Here is a 19944-nt window from a genome sequence, read left to right as displayed (position 1 = left end):
TCTCAAAACTTCTCGGCGTACATTCCTGATGTGGAAGCGGCGCGTTCTACACACAACCCGAGTAACTGGTTACGCACATTGCACGCTATGTCGCGAGTACGGCGGAGTATCAGGCCAGCGAGAGTCGCATGCGGCGGAGTGCAAACAAACGAGCAGCATATACAATTGCGGTCAGGGATTGAAACAGCCACTGTTTGCCCCTTTACATGTCCAGGACGTGATGTTATTCATAATCATTCAATCACTAGTATGTTTCTGGGCAGAAAGCCTTGTCTCTTCAATACCGCCCCAATATATGTCGGCGGCATGCCCGTTCTTGTTCCTCTTGCGCCTTTTCAATACCGTAGTCGTTCAGTATCAAAGACTGGGGTGGTGGCCTCAAGATTGATGGTTATGGCACCTTTCTTGTCGATGCTCACATATTCATCTGTGGCCGGAATAACTTTGGCAGTATGCTCTACCTCCTGTCGACTGATGCCACCGGGATCGCGAGGAATCCAGAGACACGGCGGCTTTGCTATAAATGAGGGCGGATAATAAATGTCCGGCTCAAGCTCCTTTGGATATACCGGATCAGGGAGATCAGGCGGTATCATTCGGCGCAAAACCGTGTAGTCGGAAAAGACTTCCGGATGAAGCCAGCGGAGGAAGAAGTTGGATTTCTCGGCTGGATTCGGGGAGATCCAGCGCATCCAGAACGATCCAAACGAATTCCAAGTCGTGATGAGCAGAGGATAGTCTGTTTTCACCTTCTTCTTGGCCCACTTCTTCAAGCCACCTCCCAAAGCATTCATTGCTCCATCTGCGCCCTCTAGAGCCCGGCTGTCACCTGTGTAATGCTCATCCGTACTTGTATCAAAACCTGGTGGGAAGCCGCATTCCTCCAGGTCGTTAGCTGCATTTGCGTGTTGCTGCTCCGGGTGTTTCGACAACAAATGTTCGTCCTCCTCCACAGTCAGACTCTTGGGAAGACTCCAGAGGAGAGGCCCGACGGCATCAAGAAGCGAGATGTGCACAAGGACCGTGACAACAAGGAGAGCAGCAGTTAGGACGACAGGGACAAAGGCGCCTCGCAGGGAGAACAACCCGATCATACAGACTTCTGCAAAATACAGACCCACCAGCATGTGCATCAGGGCTCGAGGATAGACAAGTCCTTTAGTATCAATCTCGGAATCGTAAACGTAGGTGAGGTTATAGCGGTAGACGACATGTAGGAATGCGGCCCCGACGGCCGCAAATCCAAGGATAACTGGAGCTATCAAGGCATAGCTGATGGTGATAACCCCTAGATTGCTGTATACGGGGAAAACGGTCCCCCAATGGATCCGTTGTAGACGGTGCCATCTGGTGTGTATTTTCCGTGGGTGGTTGGAAAACCGCTGAATAACATGGAACTTAAACAGGTTGAAAAACTGAAGTAGCGCTGTCGAGCCGATCGCTAAGCTTTGGAGGAGAAAATATGACAGATAGAAGTTGGATGCTTTTGGAAGATTTTGTGAAAGGAGGTCTTTTGCAGTTGTTGGGTCTTCAAGCAATTTCGTGACAGCAGCCGATGCTGCAGACGTCAAGGTTGTGATCAGGAAGACTTGCACAACCTGGAATGCGAAGTAGGCATGTTGCGTGAACAGTTCGACTCTGGTCAAGGTGGGCATACCAGCAAGTTTTGCACAGTCTGGACAATGTCAGCAACAGCTTCGCTGGAAGTGGGTTCAAACGCACATCTGAGAATACCGGGAACGATACTCATAAGCAAGGACAGAGCGAGCGCCGGTACGACACCGCTCAATACTCCCTTAATCGCTCCCGGGAGGTCACCGACCCATTTTAAGAAAAAGACCTTCTCCGACAGATATTCAATATTCGAAATCGACCCGACGAGGGCAGACGGAATAGCCCAGAATATAATCATTGCGGTGATAAGGGCCATCATCAGGAACTTGCGGATGATGCTCTCCCACCATGACATCGAGAGTGAGTCCCACAGAATCTCAAACGGTCTTACCCCTAGGTACCGCTGGGACATATGAAGAGGCCGATGGTGTGTCAAGGTCTGATAGGCGTTCTGCGCATCTGTATTTGTTTCAAATTCCACAAATACAGAAGGCATCAGATTCCGCGTTTTGAACAATTGCTGTCGACGGACCTGGGCGATTTTGGAATTCAACTTTCCAATTTGCGTTCTAGTCCACTTGATGGTATCGACGCGTCTGCCATAATTCGCGATTGGGCGATGGTGTGGTCGTGCGCTATGTGGGATCCATTGCGAAGCTACCGAGCCATTGACGTCGGGAAGCGGCTTTTCGGTTTCACAGAGCGTGCTGGCAGGCGAGCGAATTGCCTCGGAGATGTTGGCTGGCTTGGAGTTGGGTGAGCTCTGCTCTGTGATTCCCGAAGTTGTGTCTGAGATTGGTCCAAGCCGAGGCGACGCATGATACCGCTCCCTTTCATACTCAATCTGCTGCTTTTGGAGCGCCTTTCTCCTGGCAGCATTGGCCGTTTTGATCAAAGTGAACTCTGCCTTTTCGAGGCGAAGCGCCGTCTGCTCTCTCTCCTTTATCAGCCGATCCAAGTCCGGTGTCTTCTGTGGTATCCATATCCGCCGAACAGATTTGCCGAGGACCCATTTAAGCCTATCTTCGTCAAGATATTGCCGAGGAACGTTCATGTACAGGACAGTCCGCGAAGACAGACGGTTCGCATAGTAAGGCGAGAGGAGATAGGCTTGACGGAGATTGATGTAGTATACACATTCTCGAGAGATCATGTAAAGAATGAAGGCTGTGGTAGAAACTGTCAGAAGTGCCAACACCCATGCCAAGGGTTCACGTACGGAAGTAGACCCACGCCAACAGGGCGTGGGCATACAATCTTTTGCCGCTCACGACATTTCCCAGGGTCAAGCGGTCAAGCTCTGTGTTCCCTGCACCACCAGTAGCATGCAGTGGGAGCAGAACGGGCCATAATAGTGCAATTCCCACCACGCATATGACCGAGAGCACTCGGAGAAAGCGGAGCATCAGGAACCCATCCAGGGACGAATGGTTCAGGACAAAGGATGAAGGAACCCGGTAGAACTCCTTGATCCAGTTGAACCATCCATTAGGAAGGTGAGCGCTTCGTTCACTTCAGGATCGTTAGTCGTGGAGCCAGGGTAGGCTGAAGAGGGGTGGACAAACTGAGGCTCGAGACTCTTCAACAACGCTCGGGGAGCGTAGACCCGCGGACACTTGCGCCGCAGCACCACGAAGATGATAATGCATAGAGCGGACCAGACAAGTACGGGAACAAGTGTCGCAAGGAGGCTGTTGAGAGAGGATGAATTAGAGCCAGCGACCTGCCGTGAAAGCCCTGGGCTGGTGGAATTGTCCCGTGCAGAGCCGACGCGCGGATCTGTCGTGTCCATCGAGAGGATTCATTGAAAGCTTGAAGCCTCTCAATGCCTCGACGTCTAGGATGCCTGAAAAAACAGCATCTGGAAGTGATCAACCTAGGATGCTACTGAAGTAGACACCGCAAAAGCTGTACTCGTGGAGCATAGGGCCTAAGGGGCTTGAGGCTGAACGTTCAATTTCATGGGGTTTCTTTCAGAGCTGTCATGTAGTTATAAGAACCAGCTGACCAGGCCGACCGCGCAGGATTTTGTTGGACTGGAAAGAGTCAAGCGACGCCCGCTCGCGCATGGCAGCTCTTTAGCTCTGGTTGTGCGGCTCCATGACAATCGAGACTTCGGATGGCGGATCGGCGACTGGATAAGGCGGCCAAACAGCGCAGTAGCCTCGACTGTTGGTGAGACACCAATTCCTGTGGCGTCTTGGGTGGATGAGCAGGACGCCAATGTCACCAATCTTCGTCGCGGCTCCGTCGTGGGCTGTCATTAAGACATCCGAAGTTGTACACTAGAGCGCTTTGTGGCGCTTGAGACACCCTCCTCCTTTTGTTAGCCTCACGAACGAAAATCGGTGATATACAGCCCATTGCTTGTACAACATTGTATTTTCTCCTCGACTCTTCATCACCTTGTTCTCGCACTAATGGACTCAATGCTCGCCAAATCGATCGCGATATTGCTCGAGCCGTTGCGCCATGGCCATTTAGTTATTACCTGGCGTCAAAGCCTTGTCGTTCGTCAAGTTCGTTAGCATGCATCGAGAGCGAGGGGAGGTCCATCGGCGCCCGTTTCTAATCAGACCGCTCATCAAGCATACAGCACTAGAGCAGATGCTTAAGGCTTTGTATGCCTCGCCGGAGCTCGCAGCCCTTTTCAGAAGAGTTGTATTATCAATTCTTGCTCAGGCAGTGTTGGCTGTGGCTGGGCTGTGTCGAGGCTGCCTCAACGTCGTGCATGGTACTGGAGTCGACGCCTTACTTTCGCTTCTCGGTGTGCCAGTGCAGCTAGAATTTGATCTCCGGCTTGGAAGGACCATTGCAATGCTTTCGACAATCGGTAAGTACAGCGCTTGAAGTTGATGGAACTGCCACTGCAGGCAGAAGCAGGTGTGACAACAACAGTCTGCGGTAAGGAAAAAAACTGGATTTTGCTCATCTACTAGAATACTATCAAAATCAGCACTTCGGGGCATCAGAAGTATCATCGAACCACTAGCAGGAGCTCCAAGATTCTCACTGCGTCTCCCCAGGCCTGAAAACCTGACACCCAGGTATGACCAATACTATGGGTGCATGGGATGGCAAAAGCTTCACTGAGAGACCACATCCCGGACTCTACGATACATTACTGACTTTCTTTCACTCACGTTCCCAAATATTTGTTGCCCCAGCTACGTTGGGAATGACGAACAACACCAGATAGGCTCGGACATCCAGACCTCAATGTACAAATACGTTGAGCCTTCTTTGAGTGCGATTTTATTCATATTTTGCATCCGCAGAATCATTAGTTTCGAGGCCAAACAGCACTAATATCACACAACAACATTCGACTCCTGCCGAACAAGGTCTCCCCCAACACACAATGCATTGGAATGCAGACAACCTTTCTTTCTCCCACGCCCGTTATTGACCTCAGTCAATCATATATAGTGGAGAGTCCGTATTTTCTGTTTAAGATGGAGCAGTGCAGATGAGGCCTTGCTCGAGCTGTAATGAGAAAATTCAAATCAGTCAACAGCACCAAACCCAAGGTTTGAGACCTCTGGCCACGTCGTGTCCTGCCCACCCGAAAGCAAAGATAACGGAGTAACGATGTTTGACTTACAATAGGCAGCAAGCAGCATCGAGCCCTTTGCCCGATGGCGGCACAGATCTCAGTGAAGTTGGCGATGCTTGTTGGCTCAGTTGGAGCTGTGAAGCACGAAGAAGTTAGCACAACATGTTACCTCATTTCTCCCATGCCACAGCAAGAAAGGCCGGACTTCGCATCCAGAAGAGCCAAGAACTTACGAGGTGCGCAATCAAGGTCAGCAAGGCCGAGCACATCAGTCGCACAGCAGACTGGACTGTTGCTTCCGCTGCAGACCAGAGCGGCCTGTCTGTCCACGAGCATACTCTTGCCTGGAATGGCAGATGCCACGATCGTACTGGCGCCAGCAGCGAGGGCGACGACGACGGTTGAGAAACGCATGACCGAGACTGTTCACAAGAAGGTGGTCTGGACTGGAGGGGGTTTATTGAGGGAGGCTCTGATATTGACTTGACTTGGTGCTTTACTGTCTGGCGAGGGTATGGACAGTCAAAGAGCATTGTCCGTCAGGTCGCGGACCATCGACAGCTTTATACCTCTTTTCCATTCTCCTATCTGCGACCACCAAGGTAAGGTACCGAAGCAACCCTTGGAAAACAGAATTCTGAGCTTTGAGACATTCGATGACGGATCTACAGCCTCTTCGGGGCATTGCAGCACTTGCTCTGGGGTATCCGCCGAAAACGATCGTCATAGCAATGCCCATGTCGAGTCCGTCGGTGTTGTTAAATCAAGGTCGAGTCAAAGTCAGGTTCACGCCGGCGGCCGATTTGCGCAACATCATCAAATCAAAAACCCCATGACGGAAAGTGCCTGCAAGGCTCTACTTACTGTACCACGCCGACGACGAGGCAAGACGAGACGATTGTTGCCCCTGGATAATCTCGGCGGTGATGGACGTCATGTCTCTCAACTACATTGTACCTTGGCTCGGGTCTGCAGATCACTGTACTCAGTGGCAGTGCCATGCCATATCATACCTGCTCTGGAAGGACTGAACCCCAAGTAAGCGTCATGTCGATCAGGGCCGGCTTGTGTTAGTGTACCGTTTGGCCAGTGTGCTGCAGGGCAGTGAATGGTGATGGTGGAGCCGCAGCCGCCGAGGAGTAAACACCGGCATTGAGAAGATACAATGCTGTATGCCCTTCGCCCTGAAATGAAATGGAATGGGGTCCCTGTTCGGTTTCAAGACCTTGCGCCCCGGCCCCCGACTACCGAGTTTGCAGGGACCAGGAACACCTCAATCATATCAGCACAGCAGTACTGGTACTTCTATATGCGAGACGCAATTGCTGCAAGCTCAGACTGATACCGGTACTGGCACCCTATGATTTCTGGGCACTGCAGTACCTACCTGCAGGTATACATCAAGTACCAGGGCGACTTGAATGTGTTTTCCTTTGCTGGACGAATCGAACCAAAAATCTCTGAAATCATTGCAGGTATTCGATGGTCTCTGCCTTCGTCTCCGTTTCCCAGTTTTTTTTGGAAACTTGAAACGAACACTGGCCGGGGTCCATTCTAACCGTCAAATAAGGTTCTGGTCAAGTATTTCCCGTCCCAGTTCCTGGTTCCAGAGCCGACGGGACCATTCGTTCACTGGCTTTACTAGTCCCAGTACTATCTATCCTAACGCTCGAGCTGTACGTAGTGCTGAGCAACTCGAAACCCAACTTGAAGCCGATCATCCGTCATCGGCCGCGGCGGAACTTCCCTTTTCTCTCCTCTCTCCCCACAAAGATCGACGTCAACGGTTGTCGGTGTCAGCCACAGCCCCTTTCCGATCATCAACATCATCGTCTTAAATAAATACTAGTATAGGGTAGGTATGGACGTACCTGAGTGCAAATAGAGGAAAAAAAAGGTAAAACAAATCCAAGTTGTCGTTCGATAAGGTATGCGACCAGGGAACAACCCCTGTGCGTGGATTGGCACCTCCTAGTATGGGGCCCCTCGGGCTACTAGCCTACCCCTATTATTGCAAGGCACTGGCACCAGAATTGCATAGGTACCTACAATTATTATTGCACTTCCCAGTTTCGGCGAGTCGATTCTGTCAGTGATTCTATTATTCCCACAATGTACCGTGCATACTGTACAATGTACTCCCTGTTCTAATCTTGGACCCTGAACCTGGACCTGGACCTGGACCCTTGAAACTCGACTCGACCGACTATCGATTCTTGGGAGAACTTCGAATGGGAAGAACGACACGATTCCTATCCATTGTTGAGCTCCACCACCCCAAGCAAGCTGGCTGCTGGCATCGTCGTCGTCATCATCATCATCTTCTTCTTCCTGCTCCTCCTTGTTGTCGTCGTCGTGAAGAGGGACAACACTATGTCCAGTGTGCGTCATGCCCATCATGCCCATCACCATTGCCATTGAGACAGCAGTAGTATTGACAGTGTTAGAGTTTGACTGGGTGCTACATTATAGGACTGCTAAAGGAGATATTCCTATTCCAGGTTCCGCATGCTGCATACCGGGTACCGACCGAGCAGGCTCAGTAAGAGTACCTTGCCTACCTACAGTACTGTTTAAATCCACCAAGCACTAGTATGGAGCGAGGTCACTTATTGCCATACCTAGGTAGGTAGCTTCATAGGGTATGCCTGTACGGATTATACTATGCTAGGTATGTTCAATGAGCATTACCAGAAAACGACGAGCCGCCACACGAGCTCTTGTCTCGCGTCAAGTGTGGTATATATACATATAATGCATATGTGTATATATTTACCTAACTGGTAGGCACATTCATCAAGATCCAAAGAAGAAGACTCTCCATCGAGATCGCCAGGCTCAAGATCGGTGGAACTAAGCAGAAGTCAAATGCAAAAAGCGAGAATGCATAAAACCAAAGACGTGTGGCCCGGTTGAAATTCGCTGCAAAGACGGTTCGTAGTCGTAGAGTCGTCCCTGGGAAGTGTCCGTTCAATCATATCCTTCATTGAAATTCGTACGATGTCGTGCACAATACCCTTCGCACTTTGGGCTTCGCCTTAAATCAGGACAGCCGTGCGTAGTCCTGCGGATTGTATCGATATTGTTGTTGTTGTTGTTGTTGTTGTTGCTGCTGCTGCTGCCTCAAGCCAGGAGATGAAGCAGGCTTAAAGTCTGGCGTCGGCGGCCCCGGCGACCGCTGTGGTACAGGAACATTCGGGGAATGGTTCTGGAGATATCCATTGCCGGCAGGCAATTCAGCAACAAAGGATCGCTTGTCGAGGCCCGGAGAAGCCATGCCCATACCTCCGCCGGGATCGTGAGAACTCGGATGCGAACTGACGGAGCCCGCGTAGCTTTGTCTGTCCCGATCTGAAGCATTACTGCTGGTCAAGTTGTGCGGGAAAGTGTTCTGGTTAGGCGAGGGCGTGTTGGCGGACATTTCAGATACGGCTTGGGAGAAGCGGTTGTGCAAGGGCAGCCGCGACGACTGCTCGGGCGACATCGCGTATGCTGTGCTGGCGGGCATTTCAATGGCCAGGCCCTGAGGTGGTGGGTAGTTGTGGTTCCCGCCACTGCCGTACTGTGACTGTCGGGAGTAGGGAGAGGAGTATGGGTAGCCCGGAGAGGTGGGTGGCTGTAAGGGATGCTGAGGTTGAGTTGGGGAGAGATGCGACTGCGCCGGCGAAGACTGGAACGTCTGTGATCGATCGGCGGGATTTATGGTCTTGAGTTTGCCATCTTCCATCATCGCACTGAGCTGTCCGGAATCGATCAGTTCGGCTTTCTTGACCAGGCGGTCGACCATGACTTTTGATGCGGCTTTCAGTTCCTTCTTGACAAACGAGATCATGGCCGGGTTGCATTTGATTTCAATGTCTTCTCTCAGATATAGTCCATCCGCCGGCGCACCACTTCCTAACTCCCTGGACTCCGGGGGTTCGCCGGGCTGATTGCCTCGAATCTGCCATTTGTTGCGGATGTCCACGCCCAGCGGAGCGTACACGTGTGTCTGTAGTCCCCATGGCATGTCGTGGAACACTCCTTTGAATGATATCTTGCCGGATCCCATCTTTCCCATCCCGGGGACGTATTGTATCCTCTCGGTAATCTCGTACCATGTGGAAAAGTATTCGTCCGCCGAAGCATTCTGGGGTGCTCGCACCGGCTTGTAACCAAGAACCAGCGGGTTTAGTTCGATGATCTCGCCGTGACTATGGAGCATGTCGATCGCCAATTGTCGCGGGATGTGGGAGGGGATCGGGGTGATGTTGGCGTACACCGACTTCTTCTTCATGTCGATGGCGGTTCACGGCTGTCAGTGTACGAGTCCGTGAGAATGGAATCGAGGAGGGATGTCGCAGCTGCTCGGGACGATAACGCAGTGTTCGTGTGTAGTCTGAGTAGTTTGAGTTAAAGATGTCGGATGTATCAGAACGGACGCACGAACAGATCTATCATCTGTCACTGGGAAGCCCTGCTGACACAGAGGCCGATTTCGCGAGGTCAGCGCACGGGGGTCTTGATTGCGGGTAGAAGGTCGAGGAGGTTTCCACGGATGTCCCGGTCAGAATGCTATCTTCCGGCGGGCATGTTTATGGGCCTTTGCACAGGTAAGAGGATGTCCTCGATGAATTGTGCCAGGCGCAAAAACAGAAAGGGAGTAACAGCAATGGCAATCGTGACAGACAAAGTGACGATGATGGACTATCGTTGTCAGCAACAGTGTTTGAATCTCACGCTAGACCTGGTCGGCTGTGGGCGTATCTCGCAGAGGCGGATGTGCATAGGTACCTCCTCAAGGCCTCACTTGCGAGTCCGGGTTGTTCAATGCACCATGTCATGTTCTCTCACAGACATGGGCGGAGTCGAACTCAACTGGCTATAAAGTTCGCCGCCCACAGAGCATTGTAAAATGGAGAGATAGATGGCACGCCTGAAGCACACCCACCAACGACAGTTGTCCCAGAGGTCGAGTACAGTGGTGGAGCCATCTTGACCTACTGGAGGCAATAAAAATAAATAACTGCTGAGTTACACGACATGGAACCGATCCGATGTCTGGTCTGGTCTGGCACCACTTGGTCCAGCTCAGATCACCTTCAAGCTTGTATCACATTATTTTATCCACTTTTACTCTCGGATCTGGGGCTCTCCATATATTATTGCGGATCCCGGGCCCTCTGTCTGATGCCATAAGGTCCGCCAGCTTTGTCCATCCTAAAAGTCATCGTTCATAAACCGCTGCAGCCACTCGTTCCGCCCAGTCCACGACCGAATCTTCTTTCCGAACACCCTGCGCAGATGTTAATATATCTCATTTCCAGCTCTCCGCAGTCGATGTACTCACCATAGTGGGAATGTCAAGAAGCACACAAAGAGGAACAGTGCCCCCAGGATGCAGAAGACCTTGAGAGCCCCGTCCTGCGCCAACCAGTTGTTGACAAAATAGGTCAGCCCAAATGTCAGTAGGTTGCGGGCGTTGATGGCCACAAATGCCTCCTCGTTCAATTTCGGGTAAGAGTCGATCACGTAGCCGAAAACACATGTCGATGCGAATGCCAGACTCATATTGGCGAAGCCGAAAGTAAGGACTGGGCCGAGCCAATGTGTTTGATAATGGACAGTCGCCCCAAATCCAAAAAAGCCCACGGTGCCGAGGATAATGACAACCACAATCAGCACCAGGCGGAACTCTGGTTCGTAAATGCCCTTGTTCTTCTTGGTTAGGTAGACACAAATCCAGTCGTTCAGGGGACCCGAAATGACCTCCCCGAGCAACGTCAAGATAAATGGCGAGAGACTGATAAGGCCCACCTGTGACACTGAAAAGTTGTAAGGAGGTGCAACGAATATCACCCCATTTACCACTGAGAAACAGACAATCCAAGAAAGCGTCGTCCCATAAATCAAAAAGCCCCATAAGACTGCTGGGTAGAAAAACAAAATGACCGGGCGAGTGAAGATCTTGTAAATGGGGGCGTAGCTATAACGTCCAGTAAATATCCGCAGCGACTGCCAGTAAGTCAATTTGGGCTCCGTCGAACCTCGTGTGGCGGAGTAGGACAGGTGCTTATCCTTCTCTCCGCGGGCCTGAGACAAATCGTGTTCATGAGCGAGCGCCATATGGACATGCTGCGCTCCAGACTTTTCCTCATCGCTGGTTGTGGCATCCGGGACAGGAATGACGACGACGGCATCGCGACGAAATGATGTTTCTGGAACCAAGAACAGGACGCCGATCATGAGGACGCCGAAAAAGATGGCACAGACGCCAAATGTCCACTTGTATCCGTCGTATTCGATGATATAACCACTGACGAGAGCACCGCCAGCAATGCCGGTGAGAAGGAACAAGTTCCACACAGCGATTCGAGTGGCACGTTCATGCACGAAGTAGAGATCTCCTATCGTGCATTGCACTAAGACCTGAGACCGGACGTCAGCACCATGTGACGTTCGACCAGGAAATGTACTCACCTCATAAGGGGCCATGCCGATGCCCGAAATGACTCGACTTGCAAGGAACGAGCTATAGTTGTCGGCTTTAGCTCCCCAGACGCTGCAGGCGAACATAATGCAGATGGCCAGGATATAAATCGGCCTCTTTCCGTAAATCTTGGCTAGCGGGTTTAGGATGAACAGCGCCAGGCCAATGGTAAGAATCAGCCATGCGGTGGCCTGGGACAGCACTTCCACAGTGATGTTAAGCTGGGCCGAGACTTCCACGAAACCTGGAGACAGCATCGGTCCGAAGGCGCCCACGACAGCAGCGGAAAGGCCGACAATGAGCAGGATCATTTCCTTCTGCCATTGAGGCCAGTTCAGTGGATCATTTGGCGAATCTGAAGGCTGTGGGACGAGAATGATGTTGGAAAATCGTCCCTTTCCGTGCTTTAGCTGTTCTCGAGGCACTTCGGCGTACTCGGGTGGCAGGTCATCCTGATCGCTCATGAAGCTACAAAATATCAAAGGTAAGTGTTTGAATCTTGTAAGGCACGCATTGTAGGGGTCCAAACGTACGAGGTGCCCGGCACCACCTCCAGTTTCTTGCAGTCCTTGATTCCGAACGGCATCTTCACAAGGCTAACCTTTTGACCTGGCAAGCTTAGGAGGAGAAAAGCAACGCCGCAGACTCTCGCTGGTTAGATATAAGATTGAATCTCAGACGTTCAGCTTAATTCTTGAATCATGGCTTCGCATGGCACTACCAAGCACACCCTGCTAGGGGCTCGTTTCTCCGCGATAGTCTGTGGGCTTAAACATGCAGAACGATGAAGATGGGGCCAGATCTGTCTGCTGGCTCGTGCCGCAGTAGGCATGATTCGTGGATCAAAGTGGACTGGATGAAACTGGCCAAAGAAATTGTTCAAATGTTGTACATGGTTTCAACTAGACTTGCCTCTGAAAGCCCGCAGCCGGGATGTTCGCACGGGTTTTTGGGTAAACGATGTTTGACTTGGCCGGGGACCGTGGCTCCGGAGTATACCCACCACGACGGCTGCTTCATAGCGTTGCCTCAAAGACAGATGCTAAACAATCATGCTATGTGAGAATCCCAGCCTGCTCCAGGTTCTCCTACCCCAGGTATCCAGTTTGGGAATGGGGGGTGTGTGGCGCGCGTACGGCATCCTCGTGACAGTGGTTGCAAGGAACAGTTGATTCGAGATCGGTGCTAGCCTAGAACCTTACCTTCTACTGTGACGGTGCTCGATCCGAGGCCGCCATATATGGAAGACGTCGGCAGTTGAATAAAACGGTAAAAGAACAATTCCTCCGCTGTATTCTTTGCTGAGAGAGGCGAGCGCAGAGCCGCGACGTCTAGCGAAAGCGAATTTCCGGTGACATCGAGCGCAAATCCAGTGCGGCATGGGTAGTTAGCACGCAGAAATTGAGGTGTGTGGAAACTTGGTCGAATGCTCTCACGGAAGCGTGAAGACTCGGCATAGAACTGGCTTCGGCTTCAGCTTGAAGGCCGAATGGATCTGTGGGGGGATTGTGAATTTGTTACTACAGGTGGTCGACAGGTTGGGACTTTGTTGATCTGTTCATCCGGGAGACACAAAGCGCGTTACGCGTGGAGTGCCCGCGTCGCGTATGACGGCCAACTTCGCAACACCTTGACTGCCTGTGGGCCACCAGCTACAATGTATACGTAGTACTACCTATGTGCCATCGTAATGTACCTGGTATACCTTCTCACTCAATGTGGAGATGAAACTCAACTCTACAGTGTGACACTGGCACTGCACTGCAACTCATCTTCCTTCCCGGCCTGAGGTTGACTCTGCCATACCAGTGCTAGTGTACTACGAGTGGTAGTATCTGAGGAAGAAAGGAAAGAGGAACCACATTGCTCAGGCAAGCTGATCAATCTCCTGAGCCAGCACAGACTGGAGCCCCTTGGTATCTGGCTCGGCCACCGCACTGTTCTTAATAGTTGCACCCTGCTTCAGTTTTTTCAACACCTCATCCACCACTTCATAAGCATGACTTTCCGCGTCGAAATCCAGCAACCAAGCCTCTCGCTTCAGATGTAACGACGTGGGATCCTTCCAGATTTGGTCCCAATCAGCCTTGTGCCACTGCTCTCGCGTTGTGATGCCAGTCTTTTGAGCCCGATGGACACGGTCATAGCGGATTGACTCGTACGCCCGAATGCCCAGCTGCACATTATCCTTGCCCGCCTTTTCGAGGGTAATTGCCAGCGTGACGCCATCTTCCATAGACTGGCTGGCGCCTTGGATCGATGTCGGCAGAAAAGGGTGGGCCGAGTCGCCGATCAGCGCAATCCGTGCCTTTGGAGAGATGAAAGTCGGTAAGGGATCCCGGAAGACCAGCTTGTAATCGACAAGACGGTCTTCCGGAGTGGCGTCGACAATGTCGTGGACCACAGGAGCCCATCCGGCCAGATTCTTCTTGACGTCTTCTTTGTTCCCGGGGAATTGCCAGTCCTCGATAATATCGGCGTCGTCCTTGTGCGTCAACACCCAGCTGAACTCTTTGCCGTTCTTGATCGATGCTGCAAGAAAATGTTTGTCTTCGCCAATCTAAGCCCTCACAAATTAGTGGTGCTTCAATATCAACGGGAAAGAACGATCATATTGCCCAGGACGCGAATCATGAAACGCAGAATCATCATCAAATATGCAAACTTACCCAACCGGCATGTGAATCTCCGTTGACGACCAGATGTTTCGTCCTTTCATTTTTCGCCAGCTCATCAGAAGGAAACCAGGTCCGGTAGACAGCATAGCCCGACGGCTTCGGACGGTCCTCATAACCTAAAACGATCTTCCTGCCTGGCGATTTGACACCTTCAGCGGCAATCACACAGTCAGCCGTCAATCTTTCGCCATTGACAATCACTCCTGCTTCCGTATCGGTCTCAAAGTAATCCGTGACATGTTGGCCAAGCCGGATGTCGATACCCCTGGCTTTGGCATGCTTGAAGACGACGAGATGGATTTCGCCTCGATGCCCATTGATCCGCCTCCCCCATTGTTTCTCCACGTCCCATATTTGCCTCGTAGCAAAGTTTCCCTTCCAGTCATAGAAATCAAGTCCCTCGCTGTGGTGGCTAATGGGCTCCAGTTCGTCGACGACGCCCTCCCATCGCTCAAAAATGTGGCCTGAATTGGATGAGAAGCTGATGATGTCTCCCAGAGGTTTCAGCTCTGAAACTTTCTCCAGCAATGTCACAGAATGACCTTTGCGGTCACATTCAATCGCCGCGCAAAGACCGGCGAAGCCAGCGCCCACTATGATCACCTTGATTCCGGAAGGCGGCAGCCTTGAGTAAGTTGTCATTTTTCAAGCAATATCGCCGTGTTGGCTTTCCTCTTCCGTTCCCAGATTGTTCCTCTAGGCCTACCCAAGGCTGGGATGTCTTTGGGTCGCTTGGGACAAGACACTGACAGGTGGACGATTGACCTTGGGGCAAAGTTGTTTCTCAAGATTGCTTCGAGGCGAGAAATAGAGACCGGCAGATATCTCCGTTGGCTGAGTATCCTGTTTCAAAAATGGACTGATCTTCCACGTTCTCTATCGGCTTTGGTGCTCAGGCGCTCGATCAAGTCAATGCAGTCGATTCGTCCATTCAAAGACATACGCTTGTCTACAGAGACCCAGCTCGGGATATACGACTGTACAGCATGTCATCACCATGGGGTTTGGCCGAAGTCTCTCATCTGCTCAACTGCCGAGTAGCAAAATGGAGCTGAGTCGTGCCTAGGTAAATATTCTACCACACACTGCTGCAGTGGCAGTACACCGTAACTGGCAAAAGAATGACTGGGTCTTCTCCGCAATCCCGCTCTCCGCAAAATGCAGCTGTAGCCGGACCCGCGATTCTCCCACCCTTCGCTGCCCCACGAGTTGCGGATCGTCTCTCCCACTAAAGGCAAACCGGAGCACCAGCCGCATCGGCATCCGCTTGCTGGTCCATTGTACGCATGCCGAGTGCTAACACAAGATGGACGAACAGAGAGACAGAGGCGCAATGGTACTATCCACCCAGACAGCGGCGATTACTATGTGACGGCGGCAGGGTGTTATCGGCCAGCAAAAGCCCGAGTAAGCGCAAGTTCAAGAATCCCTAAGCGGTGGAGGGGTTCGGGAGTTCATCCTGGGTCAAGAGTCCTTGACCATTTCCAGTCATCGCCGAAGCCGCCCTTCTGAATATCCAACCCTAGATACTATCGAGTTCTCATGGAGCAGGAGACATCACGAGGAACCTAAGCACATCGTTCTCTGCTACGCTGAAACTTTGTCCGACATTATCGTTGCAGCGAAAGGATCCGAAGGAACGCCATTTCATCGTTAACTCAGCATTTGTGTTGGGGTTTCATATCCCAATTGAGATTATTTTCAATTGCTCGCTGCAGCCATGGCCTGGTCCAACACCTTCCTGATCTGGTCCGGCGTGACAGCCACGGTCCTGGTCGGCGTCCTCGCTGTGCTGATCCACGACATAATCCTATGGAAACGCATGCCTCCAGGGCCTCGGCCGTTGCCATTCATTGGCAACAGACTGGACGTGCCCAAGAAATACCCATGGATCAAGTTTGAAGAATGGGCACGCACATACGGCCCCATTTTCACGGTATGGTTCGGGCGACGCCCGACGGTCATCATCTCGGACCCCATTGTGGCCGTGGATCTGCTGGAAAAGCGCTCGAACAAATACAGCTCACGGCCGCGGTTTGTCGTCATGGGCGAGATCTTCTGGGACATGTCGAGCATTCTGGTCCAACCGTACGGCAAGGACTGGTCGGTGCGGCGGAAAGCGCTGCACAGCGTGCTGACACAGCGGGCCTTGTTGAATTACCGGCCGGTTCAGGAAGCAGAGGCGACGCGGCTGTGCCATCAACTACTCCAGCGTGGCCCGGTGCCCGACGACCTCGACGACGCGCTGAACAGATACACCTCTTCCATAGTGTTTACCATTGCCTACGGCCATCGCATTGACAGCATGCAGTCGCCGATCATCCGGCAACGCATGAAGATCATGCACTGGAACGCCGCGGTCAATGTCCCTGGACGCTACCTCGCCGAATCGTTCCCAATCCTCAAACATGTGCCGGATGCTTTGGCGCCGTGGAAGCGCGAGGTAAAATCCTGGGGCATGGAAGAGGCCGCTGCCAACGCTCAATTGCTGAATTACGTGCGTGAGGACATGGAGAACGCAAAGAGACCAGGTGCACCGCCTTTGCCCAATAGCCTTGCCAAGCAGCTGCTTGGTGCGCGGGACGCGGATCCTGCGGCGTTTGCATCGTTGCGCGACCGCGACTTCGCTAGTCTACCGTCCTCGGTCTTTGGCGCCGGGGCCGACACCACGTCGTCGACGCTGTCGTCGGCAATTCTGGCTATTGTCACCAATCAGGACGTCCTGACAGCCGCCCACGCCGAGCTCGACGCCGTCATTGGGCCGAACAGACTGCCTGAGTTCGGCGACGAAGCTTCCTTGCCTTACATCAGGGCATTGTGCAAAGAGGCTCTGCGATGGCGGCCCGTAGCTGTCCTCGGCGGCACGCCGCACGCCACCACCGAGGCAGACGTGTACCAGGGCTACTACATCCCCAAGGGGACCAACATCTTGGGAAACAGCTGGGCAATCAACCGCCACGAAAGCTACTACCCAAACCCGGATCACTTCAACCCGTTGCGCTTTCTGGACACGGACCCGCACGACTTGGGCTATCTGCCTGCCTCGTATCTAGCCAACACGCCTTTGGAGAAGGGCCGGCCACACCCCAGCAAACTCGGCCACAGCAGCTTCGGATGGGGTCGACGTATCTGTCCTGGAGCCGATCTGGCGTCGGCCAACTTGTACATCGCGCTGTCACGCGTGCTGTGGTGTTTCGACATCAAGCCCCTCAAAGGCGTGGTGTACGACACCTATGACTACACCGACGGGTTCAATACTCGTCCGAACCCGTTCAAATGTGAGATCAAGGTGCGAAGCCCGCAACACCAAAAGGTCCTGCAGGATGCATTTGCCGAAAGCCAGAGCTACCTGGAGAAGTATTTCCCGCTGTTCAAGGAGCATGAGATTGTGGTTTGAAGAGATCCAAAAAAAATGTTTTGCGACTGGTGTGCCGATCAAGGCAGACTGGCCGCATAGCCCTCATTGTGCATAATATCGTGTCTGGTGGCAGAAAATGCGTAATTCTGGCCGACCCCACTATCTTGCTCCCTGCATTCTTTTGATTCTCTCCTCGGCAGCCCTGGCTCTCCTTTCTCTCTCCAGCCTCATTTTCATCTCAGGGGTCAGGCCTCTGGTCTCTTCTTCGCGTTTCTCTGCGCCAGTTTTCTCGATTGCTGCGGCCAAGGTCTTGCCGGCCCCGGCCTTCTTTTCGATACGGTTGACATTGCGGCGTTCTTCCTCCTGCCGAATTTGCTCTAGCTCGGCTTTCCGACGTCGAGCCTCAGCGGCTTCCGAAGCCGCTTTCTCCTGTTGCGCCTTTGCGTCGGCTTCTTCTTGGCTTAGAGGTGCTGGGACACGGGCTTGAGTCCAGTCCCATGCGCTCTCTCCTAGTTGGTGGCGCGCGATGCGGAACGCATCTCTCGTCTTGGTGTCGCCCGCAATCTCGTATGGCGTCTTGCCGTCGCCATTTTTGATCGTGGGATCCGCCTTTGCTTTCGTAAGCAAAGCCAACACCAATGCAGGAGAATTAGTCGCCGCGGAAAGGTGTAGGAGTGTGGGTGCGTGGTGGTGTTCGCCTGGGGGGAAGAACGCAAAGTTTGGTGACAGTTGATTCTTGGTCAGATAGAGTAATACACCTGGCGCCTTTGACCGGCGGATCAGGGCTTGTAGTTGAGAAGTATGGAATTGAGCTGTCTCATCCTCCTTGCTAAGCTTCGGTGCTGATGATGCTTTTGTTTTCGTTTCCTTGGGAGGGGCCTTCTCAACCGGCTGCTTTTCGGCAGGTGGTTCGACAAGCTTTCCCACCTTTAATCGGGTGAGCTCGTGGAAGGACCGGAGAAGCTCGGCTTGCGTGGCTCGACGAGTGCTGAAAGGAAATCCGCGAATGCGTTTGTCGTTGCTCCTCAACACCTGTCCATCGTATGGTCCAAACAGTGTTCTCCTGTTCGCGCTCCCCGTGGCTCGGATGAAAAGCAATTCCGCACTGTCAATCATGTCCTTCCACTCTGCTAGTACGTGCCTGACATCGGCTTCCAACGCCATCTCATTGTACCGTCGTATCGAAGAACCGGCAGAGTGTGCATTGCCCTTGGCGTTGTCGTTCGCTGATTGAGCCCCGCCTTGTTTTCGTCTCGTCGTATACCGATGGAAAGTCTTGTGCGCTCGAACCACCGCATGGCGCTCTTCCACCCCTCCAGGCCCCTTTCTCAGCTCCGGGACGAGTGAGACAATCATGGCTGCGAAATGGCCGCCACCAATCATGCAAAGAAACCAGTGAGAATCGTCCTGCGAAGAGGATTGAGGCCCGTGTCCGTTTGCTGCTGGTCCTGGGTTCCCGCCGCTTGCCTTTGCGAAGGTGGGTTTCACTTGTTTGCCATTGATAATGTCCACCAGCGACGTCGATGTCCCCGCCAGTTTCTCCTGATCCTGGGTGGTCAAGATAGCTTTGTACACTCCTAGCCCGACATCGCTGCCGGTCTTTGGACTTGTCAACCATAGCAGCGGGGCGTTTCCCAAGCCAATCTTTTTGGACAACGGCGTCACATCTTCATCATCCTTCGTGGTGGTGTCCGATATTTTTGCTTGCCTCCGTAGAAGGGCGGTCAGAGTGGTGTCTCCGAGTTTGCTATCTGCTTCGCCGTCGTTGTCATCCTCCGACTCTTCAGATGATTCTGAGCCAGACAGTGATTCGTCCAAATCCCCGATCAGCCTCACAAAAGTACTTTCGTCCACTGGCGGCATTCCCTTTATGCTCAGCTTGAGGTTGTACCGGTGGAAATCGGATTTGACGTGCTGTCGTTGGTCCTGGACATTGTCGAAGGAGACTCTGCATAAAGCGCATGAGGTGGAAGTGGAGGATGTAATGCCATCCTCGTTGGGTGCGGGTTGTCGTGGCGCTGTAGTAGTATCAATGGGGTCTGCCGCCTTGGGCTGGTCTCCGCCGACTGGGGTGAGACTGTGAAGAAGTTCGGGTGGGAGATCATAGACTGGCAAACGTCAGTAAAGTTCACGCAGAGCGAGACCGGGCTATCTCACCATAGAGCGGCCGCCGGAGAAGTGGATGGGTGTCGGGTTCCTTTGCGGCCATCGTGGCCTCGGTGGGCGCTCCTGCTCAGCGAGGTTTCGTAGCAAGGTAGTGGAGTTTGTC

At 52.6% G+C, this 19944-nt stretch overlaps 7 protein-coding genes across 8 annotated transcripts; 2 read left to right on the top strand and 5 right to left on the bottom strand.

The window, feature by feature from the left end:
- Window positions 1–13: 13 nt before the first annotated feature.
- HMPREF1120_05095 (uncharacterized protein) lies at window positions 14–3877 on the bottom strand. The gene is made up of 4 exons (XM_009159257.1): window positions 3180–3877; window positions 2834–3126; window positions 1723–2781; window positions 14–1675 (listed from the first exon to the last, which is right to left on the bottom strand). The coding sequence occupies exons 1-4, from the start codon at window positions 3404–3406 to the stop codon at window positions 336–338; spliced, it is 2919 nt and encodes a 972-aa protein (XP_009157505.1). The 5' UTR covers window positions 3407–3877; the 3' UTR covers window positions 14–335.
- An 83-nt stretch (window positions 3878–3960) lies between these two features.
- Window positions 3961–7240, top strand: HMPREF1120_05094 (uncharacterized protein). The gene has a single exon (XM_009159256.1). It carries the CDS (start codon window positions 5685–5687, stop codon window positions 6210–6212), a length of 528 nt encoding a protein of 175 aa, XP_009157504.1. The 5' UTR covers window positions 3961–5684; the 3' UTR covers window positions 6213–7240.
- A 406-nt stretch (window positions 7241–7646) lies between these two features.
- On the bottom strand, window positions 7647–10104 carry HMPREF1120_05093. Of its 2 annotated transcripts, XM_009159255.1 has the most exons (2): window positions 9600–10104; window positions 7647–9548 (listed from the first exon to the last, which is right to left on the bottom strand). In XM_009159255.1, the coding sequence occupies exon 2, from the start codon at window positions 9444–9446 to the stop codon at window positions 8214–8216; it is 1233 nt and encodes a 410-aa protein (XP_009157503.1). In that variant the 5' UTR covers window positions 9447–9548; window positions 9600–10104; the 3' UTR covers window positions 7647–8213. The 2 variants fall into 2 exon arrangements, with proteins under 2 accessions (XP_009157503.1, XP_009157502.1); XM_009159254.1 differs by having other exon boundaries at window positions 7647–10104.
- Window position 10105: 1 nt separating this feature from the next.
- Window positions 10106–13139, bottom strand: HMPREF1120_05092 (serine/threonine kinase 16). Its single transcript, XM_009159253.1, has 4 exons — window positions 12173–13139; window positions 11630–12107; window positions 10500–11578; window positions 10106–10445 (listed from the first exon to the last, which is right to left on the bottom strand). Exons 1-4 carry the CDS (start codon window positions 12223–12225, stop codon window positions 10370–10372), a joined length of 1686 nt encoding a protein of 561 aa, XP_009157501.1. The 5' UTR covers window positions 12226–13139; the 3' UTR covers window positions 10106–10369.
- A 367-nt stretch (window positions 13140–13506) lies between these two features.
- Window positions 13507–14959, bottom strand: HMPREF1120_05091 (salicylate hydroxylase; the record flags this gene model as incomplete). Its single annotated transcript, XM_009159252.1, has 2 exons — window positions 13507–14199; window positions 14309–14959. 2 exons carry the CDS (start codon window positions 14957–14959, stop codon window positions 13507–13509), a joined length of 1344 nt encoding a protein of 447 aa, XP_009157500.1.
- Window positions 14960–15448: 489 nt separating this feature from the next.
- Window positions 15449–18501, top strand: HMPREF1120_05090 (cytochrome P450). Its single transcript, XM_009159251.1, has one exon. It carries the CDS (start codon window positions 16038–16040, stop codon window positions 17712–17714), a length of 1677 nt encoding a protein of 558 aa, XP_009157499.1. The 5' UTR covers window positions 15449–16037; the 3' UTR covers window positions 17715–18501.
- HMPREF1120_05089 (uncharacterized protein) lies at window positions 17835–19884 on the bottom strand (the record flags this gene model as incomplete). The annotated part of the gene is made up of 2 exons (XM_009159250.1): window positions 17835–19783; window positions 19833–19884. 2 exons carry the CDS (start codon window positions 19882–19884, stop codon window positions 17835–17837), a joined length of 2001 nt encoding a protein of 666 aa, XP_009157498.1.
- Between the last annotated feature and the right edge of the window lie 60 nt (window positions 19885–19944).

This window comes from Exophiala dermatitidis (genome assembly GCF_000230625.1).
Source record: "Exophiala dermatitidis NIH/UT8656 unplaced genomic scaffold supercont1.4, whole genome shotgun sequence".
In the NCBI taxonomy this organism is placed as follows: Eukaryota; Fungi; Ascomycota; class Eurotiomycetes; order Chaetothyriales; family Herpotrichiellaceae; genus Exophiala; species Exophiala dermatitidis.
The sequence above is the reverse complement of the archived record's forward strand: the minus strand, read 5'-3'. Positions and strand labels throughout refer to the sequence as shown.